Here is a 13,793-nt window from a genome sequence, read left to right on the forward strand (position 1 = left end):
TATATATAGGCACATATGTATTAGATATTTCAATAGGGCGATTGCAGCTGGAGAAAATAAATCACAATTACAGGACTCACATTGAGATTTACTAAATCAAAGAAAACTGTTAACAACAGCCACTCCAGTCATCCATTCATGATTTCAGGGTGTTTGTGGGGTTTATCATTCAAATGTTCTTGAATGGTTTGAATGTCCTTAAACAATGCAATGATTTCCACGTGGGTTGATTTAATTACGGTAGCAGAAAGTTGTTTGCCATTAGCATAATCCTGTGTACTTGGAGTTTGTAGCACTATAATGGAATGAGGGATGTGAAAACAATGTGTCATCTATCACAAATAGTTCAATGTCAGTGTCACTTTAACATTAATATTTTTGCTTGTCACTTGTTTACCCAAAGTCTCTCCTGACACTGCACCTGTTCAGTTGTGCGCACACACACACACACACATACATACACACACACACACACACACACACACACACACACATACACACACGCACACACACAAACAACAAGACAAGGCAGACCTTAGTACTTTGTCTGTGCTACACTGACAGCCTACAGCCATGCTTACAGGGCATTTCCTCTAGGAAGCCAAATCCCCTCTTCTCTCGACTCACCTGGCAGTGAAAGAAAAAAAGACGGCAGAAAACTTTATAAATGTACGGGTTGTGGAGCAACTTTGACGAAAAAGCACATTATGACGTGAAGTGAAGGGGAAAGCGGCTTTAAGGGCAAAACAAAGGGATTTAATTTGCAGGGTTTTGGTTGTGTTGGCTTGTGAGTGGGGGATTGATAGAGGATGGAAGTAGGGAGAGAATATAGGTGAAAAAAAATGGATAGGCGTAAAGAGGGTGCATTCGTGTGCCATAAAACGACCCATTGCCTTTCCCAGGGCCAAGTACTCGCTCTGTTTCTAATAAACTCATTTATTTTGTTTTGCTGGTATTACCTCCACCAGCAACAAAAGACAGTCTCCTGGTCCGCCTCTCAAAACGCTCTGCTTCAGGGTTTGTTGAGAATCTAGGTCTGTCCTATGGCATTACCTTTGTTTACTTAACGGTCACCATCGATCAAATGCAAACCTGACTGTCCTCCGCTGGCAAAGACATTGCTAATTAGCATTTCCTTCTAAAGCAATGTTGATTGCAAGTGACTGATTAAATGTTGTTGATGTATTACTATGTAGCAAGTGAAGCCAATTACAGGCTCTTTCCCTTAAAGATGTAAAGACAGAATCCTTTAAAAAGGATGTTTTTGTTCCCATTTCTTCTGGTCCGTGTCAAACAATAGCAACAAAGGCAAAAACATCAATTGGCAGCACATTTTGTGTGAACAAGAAATCACATTCTGGTTTTGGCCAAATATTTAATCTCTCTCTCTGTCTCCGTCTCTCCCTCCCTCTTTCTATCTGAATAATATGCCACTGGGAAGTAAAAAAAAAAAACAGAGCACGGATCCCCACTCCTCCGCTCTTCTCCGCTGCACGTCTGTGATGTCATAATCACTCACATCAAAGACTGTGCGCTCAACACGGCGACTGTCAGCTTCCCTGGAGGCGTCATTAAAAACGAACAGAGCAAACCGAGCCAAGCCTGACAGAGACGCATCAAAACTTCCGAACACGCACATACGCAAACATGCGCAGGCGTGCACACACACGCAAGCGTGGATGCATGTGCATTTGGGTGAATGCACACTCAAGCACGGACTAACTGAAATGTATTACAAACACACACATGCACAAGTTCACACACTAATATGCAATCATCAAATTGTCTTGTATACACTAAAGAAAATGCTCACAATGGATAAAATCCATCATTCACACATATAGACCCTCAAACACACACACGCTAACAATTGCATGTCTACCTCTTAATTGACAATGTCAAAAATGCCTCATTCTAGCATTCATGAATAGGAGCTAGGCATCAAAACAAGACATGTGCTGCTTCCAGCTGCATTTGTACATGTGAGTAGCAACATCCTCAGCATCTGAACATCTGTTATGAAGATATGCTGTAGTGATGTACATTCATGATGTACACTCATGATGCAGAGCGTGCACATGTACAAAATAGCCTACATCCACCCGCTCAAGCGCTCTTGCCCACATGGATGCACATGCAAACACACACCACACACACACACACACACACACACACACACACACACACATTTACAGAAACTGGAATAAGGACTATAAATAGTATGCCTATGATGCGATGCTGTGTGTGGTTTCTCCCGACGGGTTTATTTGTGTGACTGTCAAAGGGAAGAGAGAAGGAGGCAGTATGGGGGTGTAGTTGGATGAGTGGCAGAGGGCGGCAAAGAAAGAGGACGGATATTTAAGAGAAAGAAGGGGTGTGCTCATGTCTGGTCTACAGCCAGTGATTAACAGAAATGGGCAAATATAGTCACTCCCCTTTTAATTTGAAATGAATATAAGGCACTATATGTTGAAAAAGAGTATCTGTGTATGTATGTATGTCGGAGTGAATCCTAGATGTGTTTATGTAAGATTATGGTTCTAGTTTTGAATGACTTACCCCTGGCAGGGTCTTCTGCTCGTGCAATGCATTCTGGGCTCTCAGGGCTGACTCTCTGGCACAGTAGGTAAGGAAGGCACAGCCTGAAAAACAGCAAGAGAGAAAGAGAGAGATGATTATATTATGTGAACTGGGGACAGAGAATGAGAGAGAGACATGGGAGGGTGCTGCAACAATCGTCTCCGAATAGCCAAAAACAATACACACACACACACACACACAAACACACTGTACTGTACTGTACTGTACAGTAAGCCTGCAGACATAGCTCTGACACTGTGTCTACATGGCCGCACTGGGAATTGGATCTTCTTAGTGTGTGTGCCTGTGAATGTTTGTCGCTGAACAGTATTTCAGCAACTGAACAAACCAAACGTTCCTTTTCACACAAATGCAATCCATATGCATGCAAAAAAGACAAAAATTGCAACTTTGGAGATACAAAATTGTGCATTATGTTGTGTTAAAAAAGATTCTGCTCGCAAAACACATTCAATCTGACTGCTTTCTCCCTGGCAGTCTGAAATAGCAGTTATCCATTCGTCCATCGCACTCTTCTGGCTGCTGTGACAGGGATAGACATTTCCCTGACAGCTTCTCTCTCTCTCCCCCACCCCCCCTTCCCCCTCCTCCCTCCACCCTTCATTTCTTCGTCTCTGTGCTCCATATGTTCCAGGACTACCCACAATCCTCGGTTTTGTTAGCACCTGGGCTGACATGTGGGGGTGGAAGGAAGATGGAGACGCAGGAGGCAAGGAAGAAGAAGAAGCCGTGGGGGATATGTAAGCAGTTCCCTCGCCACCCCCTGTTGACAGTGAGGCGCACGCCACTGTCAGAGAACTGACAAACTGTCAATCTGCAGATCAAGGCTAATGATTCATATGTTTGACAGTTTAATAAAACACTTACAAAGAAAATTGCACAATAGGCCACTGTGACACAATTCAATATGAGGCAAATATTCTGCTAGTGTTTTGCATTTTATCTTTGGTTAAGAGTTTGGATTTTTTTAACTAAATGAAAACAATTATAATTTAAATTCAATTAAATTAAATTCAGTGAATGAAAAAAATCATCCACAAGGGACAATTAGTCTCTGGGTTTGCACAGTGATGATATTAGCAGACATTTGAAGCATTCAAAGGGTTTTTTTAGTTAATGGAGTAGACACAAACATGACAAAAAAAATTGTTAATGCACTGGCTTTAGGGTAATTTCTTTCCCATTTTTTGGATCAGAGAAGTCTCCATGCACATATTGACAAACTGTTCCTTGCTGCCATGTAACTAACACAAGCACAAGGAAACAAAAGAACCACAGTTTGTTCTCTGAACATCAAGGGCTTAGCCCGACAATTATGACAGACCCACCCTACACAAACACAAACAGTGCAGATTATAGATAGCCCCTTCCTCTTAAAGCTCTTCTCGTTTGTTCTTTTGCATACTGGGGTCTATTTATTGTTGAGGGCACCACCATGTACTGTATGTAGAAGCAACATGCCTCTCATCCTCTCGGCTCCATGTCTTTAACCCCGGGTCGTCCTGATGGCGGGACACTGGGGAGCTCTGCCTGTTGCTGTTTTTAATTAACGGGTCTCTCTCTCATTAGGCGAAGTGGGAGCTGGCCGTTGACAGCTTGGCTACCTCCTCATCCTCTCTGGGCCTGTCGTGTTAAAGCTACATGCCGGTGCCTTCCCACAGGAAACACACGCAAGCCTCTGATTTACACGCCTGACACTCACTCGCATGTTTGGAGTGCAGTCACCCACACCACCCAAAATATTCAGTAATGGAAGGAGTATTCAGATCCAGCAGTACAAACATACCAAATTATCTGTCAGTGTTTTACTATCATATTTTGCATTTAAGGGCAAAATTATTATTACTTCATTTCCTGTTTGGTGAATCCTGTGGTTGCCAACTTTTTCATCTGATCTACTTCCGTAGCCCTATCAGACGAGGCCAAGTTTATGCAAGCCTGTATAAATTAAATTTATATACTACCCAGCTCTACAAATACAGCTATTACAAGACTCTATGTATGTAATGGCACCAGGATTATGTCTTCCAACAATTAAACAAGGAAAATTGGCTAATTAACAATTTTGCCAAGTTGCAAAATGTTGACACTGAAGATATCAGCAGATAAATTGTTCAAAAACTTGGCCTGTGCACTTGGCCTTGTAGCCGGTATAGAGACACACACACACACACACACACACACACACACACACACACACACATACACGAAAAGTGACAGTCAACAAATGTTCAATTTATCATCATTGTCACAAGTCAGATGCTGGCAGCAGCTCTAGTATCTGACTAAGACCCATATTGGCCCAGGAGAGAGAGATAAGCTGTTTGTTTCTGCTGTCAATGCTGCCAATTTGGTTTCCCATCACTTCAAATTCAAATCAACAGCAGCGCAGAGGGGATCTAAGAGAATGTGTGTGTGTGTGAGACAAGAGGAGAGAGATGGGGAAGAGACAAAAAAAGAAAGAGGAGGAGAACAGCAGAGAGGAAAAGCAGAACAGTGAGAGATGCTCGGTAGAAGAGGGAAAGGGAGAGGGAGAGGGAGAGGGAGAGGGAGAGGGAGAGGGAGAGGGAGTAGATAAGATCACCTAGCTTTTGTGAACACCATCCCCTTGTGTCCTACACTCGCTTCTTATCTCAACCGCTGCAGACACACTAAAGGGACACACACCCACAGAGAGAGAGAGAGAGAGAGAGAGAGAGAGAGAGAGAGAGAGAGAGAAAGAGAGAGAGAGAGAGAGAGAGAGAGACAAAGAGAGAGAGAGCGAGAGAGAGAGAGAGAGAGAGAGAGAGAGGGGAAAAAAATGAACGACAAAGAGGAATATGGAGAAGAAAAGGAGAGCAGATGAAAGTAAGCAGCAAGGGAATGGTGGAGACTATGAATACTTACTGGTGAGGAAAGAAGAAAAGACACAATCTTCAGTGGTGAAATCCACCAACTTTCACCAGGCCTCATTTAAACGACAGCTGTGTTGGACCACAAAGAGCTTTGACCTTGTTAACTATGGGAAACATGTACTTGCTGAGCTGCCTTTACTAGATGTAGTTTCCCAACAAGTTGACTGTTGAGGAAACTATATATATTCAAATCTACAGAGATGACATTTGGTTTTTAAATCCTCTTCTTCAATATATGAATTGGGTTTGAAAAAAACATTGTTAATTTTTATTTGATCTTATGATCCCTTATATGGTGGCAGGTTTCATTAGTTATGAAGTGATGTACTTGAAAATCAATTGTAACATTTTGCCAGGTTTTCAACTAAATGACTAACTGCCAAATCTCGATTTAGTAGTATTTGTAGGATAGCATTTGGACAATAGGACCATAGCCAGACTTGTTATAATATAATTGTTTTTCTTTATTTTATTTGAAACCTAAAACAACTAATTTCATTGGCCACATCAAATCACTTTGAAGTGGATACAGCTAACATGACAGCAAGCAGTTGCCTAATTAGACATTGATCAGATACATTAGCATTCATTTGGAGCCCAGTTTCACGCCACTTGATGAATAGAAGTCCAATATTCACTCTTCCTTTAGCGCTGTTTTTGGTCTCCACCAACTCTTGAGCATCTGAATGTTCCACCTAGTTGCTAACCTTTGGTGATGGGCATGTAGTGTTCAGTGAGATTGTTTCGCTAAAAATACCTGCTGCTGTTGGAAACAGCACTGATGACAGCAGTAAGAGTGAAACCAAACTGGTGAATTTGTTCTAACACCAAAATAATAAGTCGATAGACGTTGAAATGCTACGTACTACTGAGGGGAACTGCAGCACTTCTCTTTGGCTTCAATCACTTTGAGTGATCCCTTTTACACAAAGTCATGTGATCCAAATCATTTTGTTTATAACCCCTTCAACGCTGGGTGGCAATGTCTCGTTATCATATTTAATTTAATTTATTTTGTGCCTAACCACAGTCAAATCTAAAGATTGTAGACCCACTGTGTGCATTTTACATGTAATTACAGAATGTATATATGTAGAATAAAAAAATTAAAAAGAATCCCCAAAATTATAGAGAGACCAATGACCTCTTGGACCTCAGTGGTAGCTATTGCCCTGGATGGGGGACACCACAATCTTGAAACCCCCCTTTGAAACTAATTATATTTTCACTAAAAGTACAACTACTAATGCATTCATGAATAGGTACTTTGCAGCATTACTGGACACATGAATTACTTTTTTACCAGCATGCATTGCCTGACACCACGCAAGACAAGAGAGCTTGGGGACAATGTTATTGCACAGAATTCTCTAATTACCTTGTGCCTATTAATTCAGGGATTGTAAAAGGCCGACAAAAAAAGTTCCCTCCTCTCACTCTATTCTTTTATTCCCAGCCACAGATGGGGAGAAACTCCCAGTGATCATTTAAATATTTCAGAACATCTTGGTAAGAGCCTAAAAAGAGTCAATAGCATTAAAAAGCTTTATCCACAGCACGGCAGAAACTCCACACTGCATAGCACTGGAACTCTGCCTCGAAAAACTTTGGCATGCAACTTAGTTTGAGGCTGTCCAATTTCAGTCAGTCAATAGAAATCTCCACATCTCCCCCTACCTCAGTTCTGTTAGCACTTATCTGCGCCTGAAAGGGTTGACCAAGGACAGCCTTTGCTCAATAAACAGAAGAATGTTTTTTTTCTCCTTTTTAAAAGATTGACCTTAAGACAAGAACACTCTGACTGGATTTTTGTGAGTGCTAAGGCTTAGATAAAACTCTTCAATTTACTCTTGAAATGGGTCAGAGTAAAGACAAAAATTCTCAACTCATTGTGTTCAGAGAAATAGTATATAAAGCCTAGGTTTTTAGTCATATCATGAAAACGAGTACCACTGAGTGTAAAAGAGGAATACTAATAAGGGTTATATTAACAGAGTTCCTGATTCCTGACGAATGATACAGTTGCCCTTGTACTGCTGTAACTGGGAGACTCAATATGAGCCATGTGATTTTTACCATTCAGCTAGTATTTGCTTTAAAACATCCTCGAAATGAAACAGGAAAAAAATGTATACTTGGAAAGCAGCGAATTTCACTTTTGGAAGTAATATATACACAGCTATTGCAACTATGATCTCTGTGTTTGTATAACTATGACAGATTGAACATGTCTTTTTTTTTTTTTTTTTGGGACATTTTTACTGACAGAACAGCTGAAGAGGGAATGACATGCAGCAAAGGGCTGCTGGTTGGAGTTGAACCTGGGCCCGCGGCTTTGAGGAGAAAACCTTGTATGGGCGCCTGCTCTACCAACTGCGCTATCCGGGCACCCAAGTTGAACATGTCTCTGTGGAAAAGATGTCCTTATAGTTCTATAATGAAATACATGAAATGTTTTGGATTGATCAAAGCCCGGTCAAAGTGAAAAACCCAGACAAGCCCTTGCACCTTTGGTTCTGTGAGGAATAAGTGATTCAATAAAGTTAGCAGCAGTCACTCATGTCCCCTTCACCTTTGCTGACCTTTCAGATTATTACTCACAATGGAAAAAAGAGACAGAGGATAGAGGGTTTTTTGGGGGACACAGCCAAGGTCTCCAGCTTTCTCCCCGTATCATCTTAAAATCTTTAATTAGCAGCTGTAAACCCTGATTAAATAAAAAAAGCACTTTGAAGCCCGCAATATGAGCTTGGAGAACGCTATTGTAATCTATGTGAACAGGGAGAGAAAAAAAAAAGAACGTCAATTACTGTTCAGAGACCACATCAAGCATTTGTTTCATTCTGTAAAAAAAGCCTGAAAACTCAGGAGCTGTTTCGTTGACTAATGAAGGCTGGTCTTGAGTATGATATTATTTCAGCGGAGTGAGGCTGAACTAAGGGGCAGTATTATAAAAAGGGAGGTGAATTCATTTATAATGGGGTGTAATAGCAGTCCCAGCTCTCCTATAGCTATATGCAGATCCCTTAGTTCTCTCTTCGAGGGAACAATAAGAATCTGCAATTTAGAAACATGCTCCGAGCATGCCGCAGAGGGAACTGGAGAGCAGGAAGAGACCGAGCAAAAGTTAATAACCAGGTGACGGATGAAATTCAAATGGACCGCACTACTGTACATCTGCACCCTTTTTTCCTATTCTTAAAAGTGCAGGACATAGTCATTTAGAACAGTAGCTAAATGACTCTCCGAGATGAGGATACGAAGAAGTAAAAGTTATTATACTGTATCCTAGGTGAATACTGAGTTCTGATTGACTGTGGGGTGTCAAATAAACTTTAATAACTGGCTGTTTCCTGCAAAACCTGTTATTTTGTCATACTGAATGTAATCTGAGGGTTGAGTGTTACTTTTCAGCAAGATACTGAAAAATTTCCTGAATACATTACTTAGAAGTTACCCCAAAATTTGAGGATGTGGGAATAAAAAATCACCTTTAATAACCACAAAATCTTAGAAAAGCACTGATTTCAACATTAAAACTCAATAAATACATGCCACAGTCCTGTATCTCCACACAGTGGTACCTTTAGAAGGCTATAAAAAAGCAAAACAAAAAAAGACCAAGAGAGTTGGATTTAGGGAACCTCCATATTAAAATCCATGCAGTAATCCTGAGATTACAGGTATTAATAGCAAATGCATGCAAACTAAAAGTGTTCTTACACACTTTGATGCACTTCCACATTACAACCATAGATACATTTACGTTTTATAACATTAAAAGGGCGAGAATGAATTAGCACCTTAAAATGTTACTTGAGTATGTGCGTGTGTGTGTGTGTGTGTGTGTGTGTGTGTGTTAGTCCCTGAAGATAACAAGTCCCATCTCTCGCCCTGCTTCCCAGAGTGGCCGTCTCTAAGCTGTGCTAATCGATTGGCGAAGGAGGAAAAAGGGCCAGCTTTAATGTGTTGCATGTGAAGGATTTACTGGAGAGCAGAGCCACTGAATCAATGGTGTAGAAAATGCATCATTAGGACAGTGTCGTCCCCCCACACCACCCACCAACGCCTTCCCTCTGCCCTGGCCAGGTTGGGTACTTTGAGGAAATGTATTGATGCTAACTAATATAACAATACACAACTGCTAACAGATGGACCTTTTTTGAGCATTTTTATACCCAACAAATGTTCAATCTTTCATTTGGGAACTTTATACTTGGCAGAGTGGAAAAAAACCTCTAAAACAGTATTTAGACCACCATGGGACAGTAAAACCCTCCTCTGAAAACCAGACAGCACTTAAATGCTGAACGTCTTGCTTCATCTCTTCTGAGATTTACGTCAGGGCTTAAGAAGGTATACTAGCCCAGTGTCACAGATCTACTAGTATGTTCAGATCGGACCATTCTGCACCTCATGAAAAATGTTCAGTGCAGGAGGTAAATGGGGAGATTGGGGTTTTGGATTGCTACATAACACGCTTGGCTTTAAAGTGATGCACGAGACTGAAGTTTACCTCTTGTCACAAACTAGAACAAGCATTATTATTATTCATTGTCTTACCAAAGCTTATTATATATCTGCCATAACAATGACATTTCCCTTACCTTAACCATAATGTAGTTTATTAACACATCTGCAGATTTAGCAGAAAGTTAAAGTTGTAAAAACATTGGCATAATACAAAAGAAACGTTGTCAGTAGGTGTATTTCCATCCACATGTACCCTTTATCTTGATTAACCAACTTCTAATATTCACATAACAGTATTGGATGGAAACCTGCTTTCATTTGCATTTTCTTTTTTTTTTGGAAAACTGGAAAGTGAATGTCATTTAATTTACTGCACAATTGCTCCGGTATGTCAGATTGGAATCGGCAGGCACTGAGCCATAAGACTGATATATAAAATGCACAGAGAAAATATAATTTTACATGTTTTTATTTCTTATTTTATAGTGCTCTGTATACTGTGAGTGGCCGAGATAGATAGATAGATAAATAGATTGATAGATAGATAGATAGATAGATAGATAGATAGATAGATAGATAGATAGATAGATAGATAGATAGATAGATAGATAGATGTAACAGGCATATTGTGTCAACAGTTAGACGAAGACCTGGCAAAGCCGATTAATCAAAAAACTGTCTACGGGTGAATCACGTATCACTAAGAAGACAAAGTGCTTTAACTCTGTCATGGGAGGTGTCCCATGTCTCGTCCCAACGGTAAAACACTTACAGGATAAACACTCCCATTAATATTCCTCTGAGCACCTCTACACTCTACTTGCCTCTCTTCTCCTTTCCTCTCCCTGTCCTATTATCCTGCCTCGGCGGACATCCTGTCCTGCCCTGTCCTGCCTTGCCAACCTGCAAGATGGAGATGAGAGGACGATCCAAACTCAGAAGGGGGAACATGAATCATTACACTTCCTGTTGTTGCATGCTGTCCGGGGAAGGAAGAGAGAGAACGCCCCCAGGGCTCCGATTGATTCCGGAGACTTAATTGGGTTTATTAGCCAAGATGTTGGGCCCCCGAAGCAGGCTCCCAGAGGCCGCTCAGTCCCCCCCACTCCCATTCCCACTCTTCTGAAGGAGAAAGCCTGCGTAATTGTTTTCCCTCCATCTTCTGTGTCATTGTCAGATGGGTCCTGCGGGATTATTAGCAACCCCAGGTCCCTCAATAATTCATCCAGAGCTATTTATACACAGATGGAGAGTCCTCTAAAGTCTCCCCCAGTGAGCTTATCTGACGCTTAGACAGACAGAGAGAGAGAGAGAGAGAGTGATGGGGAGAAACACGGCTACAAAGGGAAAAGCAAGAGTGAGATAGAATGAGAGAAAATGGGAGAGATGTACAAAGGGAGTAAGGAGGATGGAGCGAGGCGATCACGAAAAGAAATGCAAAGACGAAGTGAAGCCAGTCTGACAGTGTATGAAACAGTGAGAGCGTTTTAGACACAATGACGATGTTTCTGGTGTGCATTGAGTTTCAAGGTGAAACTCTCTCGTCTGCTTTGCCAAAGTGAACAAAAGCACTGTCCCGGGAATAGCCATCCCTCACACAACACACATTAATGGCTTTTAATCTTTCCCCCTTTTTCCTCCATTTAACACAATTAAGATGTTTGCAAAGCTAACATGGACCACTAGTCGCTATAGGAAGGACGGATGAAAGACATTCAGGGATTTCCATATGCAAAGTAAACAGTTATCTGTCCTTTCTAACGTGTCAATGCGCAAGACCAACAAAACAGCAGCCAGCCATTTCTTAAATCACCTAATAATTCAAACATAACATTAAGTCATTAGCATATTAACATTAGTGCATTAAGTAGCTTCTAATCCCAAACAGATAGTGGTTGGGCCATGACTGCATGCTTGAAATGGCTTTGCAGGTACCTGTGTCTTCCAGCAACTATAGCTATGGGAAAAGACTTGCTTAAACATCCTGTGAAAAACTGGTCATTAGTCTGTTGAAATAGTATAACAAAAGTTGTGTCATCTACACTACATTATTTCTGCTTGTAAAAATGGGAATTGTCTTGTACTGTAAATCTATAAAAGACCATAACATGGGAGCGCCTAACTGCCAAATAAATTACAGAATATGTAATAAATCACAAACAAGTGTTTTTTTTTATTTACATGCTTTTGTGAGGGACTGCTTTACAGCTCATAGTAACAGATACATGTACTGCATCAGGGAGAGTCACCTGAATACACACTTATACTTATAGAAGAAGAGCTTTTAATCAGAAACTTTGTTAGCAGCAGACTTAGTAAACTTTTTCATGATCAATTGGAATTAGTTTAATAAAATAATAACGTCAATGTTGATGGGTAAAATATTTTCATACTTTGCATGAATTGAAACCATTGAAAATATTTTTGGAACATGACGTTGGGAACTAATTCTCTATTTTTATTTTAGGATGTGGACTTTTGTTAGCTTTGGCAACAGCCTATGCCAATTATTGGTAGTGCCTAGTGCATCATCATGGTACTGATAAACAATCCATGGAGGAGTGCAATGTTTTTTCTCTCGCTCACACACACACACACACACACACACACCCACACACACATAAACTCACCCACAGACTCCTCTGTCTCTATCTATAAACCCATGAAATCGTTCCACACCAAGTAAAGCAGGGTATGTATAGGTTTGGCCAGGATTCCCATCTCCTGTTCTGTGATTAAAGGACCAAACTAATGGGCTCTGTCTCATTGGGAACCTGTGTGGGGCTAGGGGAGACCTCAAAAGCCATTAAATTGCAAATCTGTAATAATTTGCTGAAGGCTTTCTGTCCAGATCAATCCCTAGGCTGATTTGTGCACTGAAGTAACGCTCTGAATGGCCAAGCACAAACCCAGCTGAGCCCACCAGCTTGCCGGCCAAGTCAGTTTATTAGAAGGCACTCTCTGGATACACACAGGGCCATATTTACTTTACAAGAAACCACAGTGCAAACTTGTGCTTTACTTTTCGTTTAATTTGTGTCAGCAATCTACGCAAAATTAGGGGCCTGATTTATGAAGGCAGCAGCCAATCATGAGCAACTAGGCCAGTCCTCCAAGTGATGTGAACTAAAAGGCATAAAAAGGTACGGACAGTGTTCTAAGGTGTCTTTAAAAAGCAGGCTTAATTTTTTTTACAGAAACAGAAACATACCTAAAATGAATTGAAAGTGATTACAAAGCAAGTCATTTGGCTGCAATAACCTAATATTAACAGTTATCTATATAAATGTTAGTTAAAAATGAATGTTTAATATTTAAAGAAACTTCTGAGGATATTAAGCAATAAAATGCCAAAAAAGAAATGATTTCTTTTGAAAGGAAATGCTAGGTACGGCAGAGGAAATAAATAATACAAATAAAGAATGCTTTCACTATAGCATTAGCAGCTGGCTAAATGCCACGTTCAAGTTAAGCTTAATAACTACCTCTTTCTGCTCTGTTGGACATAAAAACAATACTGAAACACTGTGTTTGTTTCCCATTGGTTGCTGCTATCTTTTTGGTTATATATTTTTTGAAACTAATTCAGGGAAATGTTCATTGATTTCTGTAGAATACGTTACAAGCCCATAATCATTTTCATCTACTTTGAGGTAGCAAAGGTGATAAACAGCAATAAGCTGCTTAAATCCAGCTGAATGTCAATCATTCACACTTATTTGCAAGAGCCTTCCTTAAAGACCTTATAACGTCCATCCATCCATCTTCGACCGCTTATCCGGTATCGGGTCGCGGGGGCAGCAGCTCCAGCAGGGGACCCCAAAC

General features: G+C 40.7%; 1 protein-coding gene across 10 annotated transcripts in view; it reads right to left on the reverse strand.

Annotated features, from left to right (window-relative positions):
• The window catches only part of celf4 (CUGBP, Elav-like family member 4), a 79,692-nt gene that overhangs the window by 55,946 nt on the left and 9,953 nt on the right, over positions 1–13,793 (reverse strand). For all 10 annotated transcript variants that reach the window (XM_034870712.1, XM_034870711.1, XM_034870704.1 and 7 more), the window contains exon 2: positions 2,560–2,642. In XM_034870712.1, coding sequence (XP_034726603.1) covers positions 2,560–2,642 — 83 coding nt within the window. The remainder of the gene's footprint in view (positions 1–2,559; positions 2,643–13,793) is intronic.

The sequence above is a fragment of the Etheostoma cragini genome, chromosome 4 (assembly GCF_013103735.1).
Source record: "Etheostoma cragini isolate CJK2018 chromosome 4, CSU_Ecrag_1.0, whole genome shotgun sequence".
NCBI classification, from domain to species: domain Eukaryota; kingdom Metazoa; phylum Chordata; class Actinopteri; order Perciformes; family Percidae; genus Etheostoma; species Etheostoma cragini.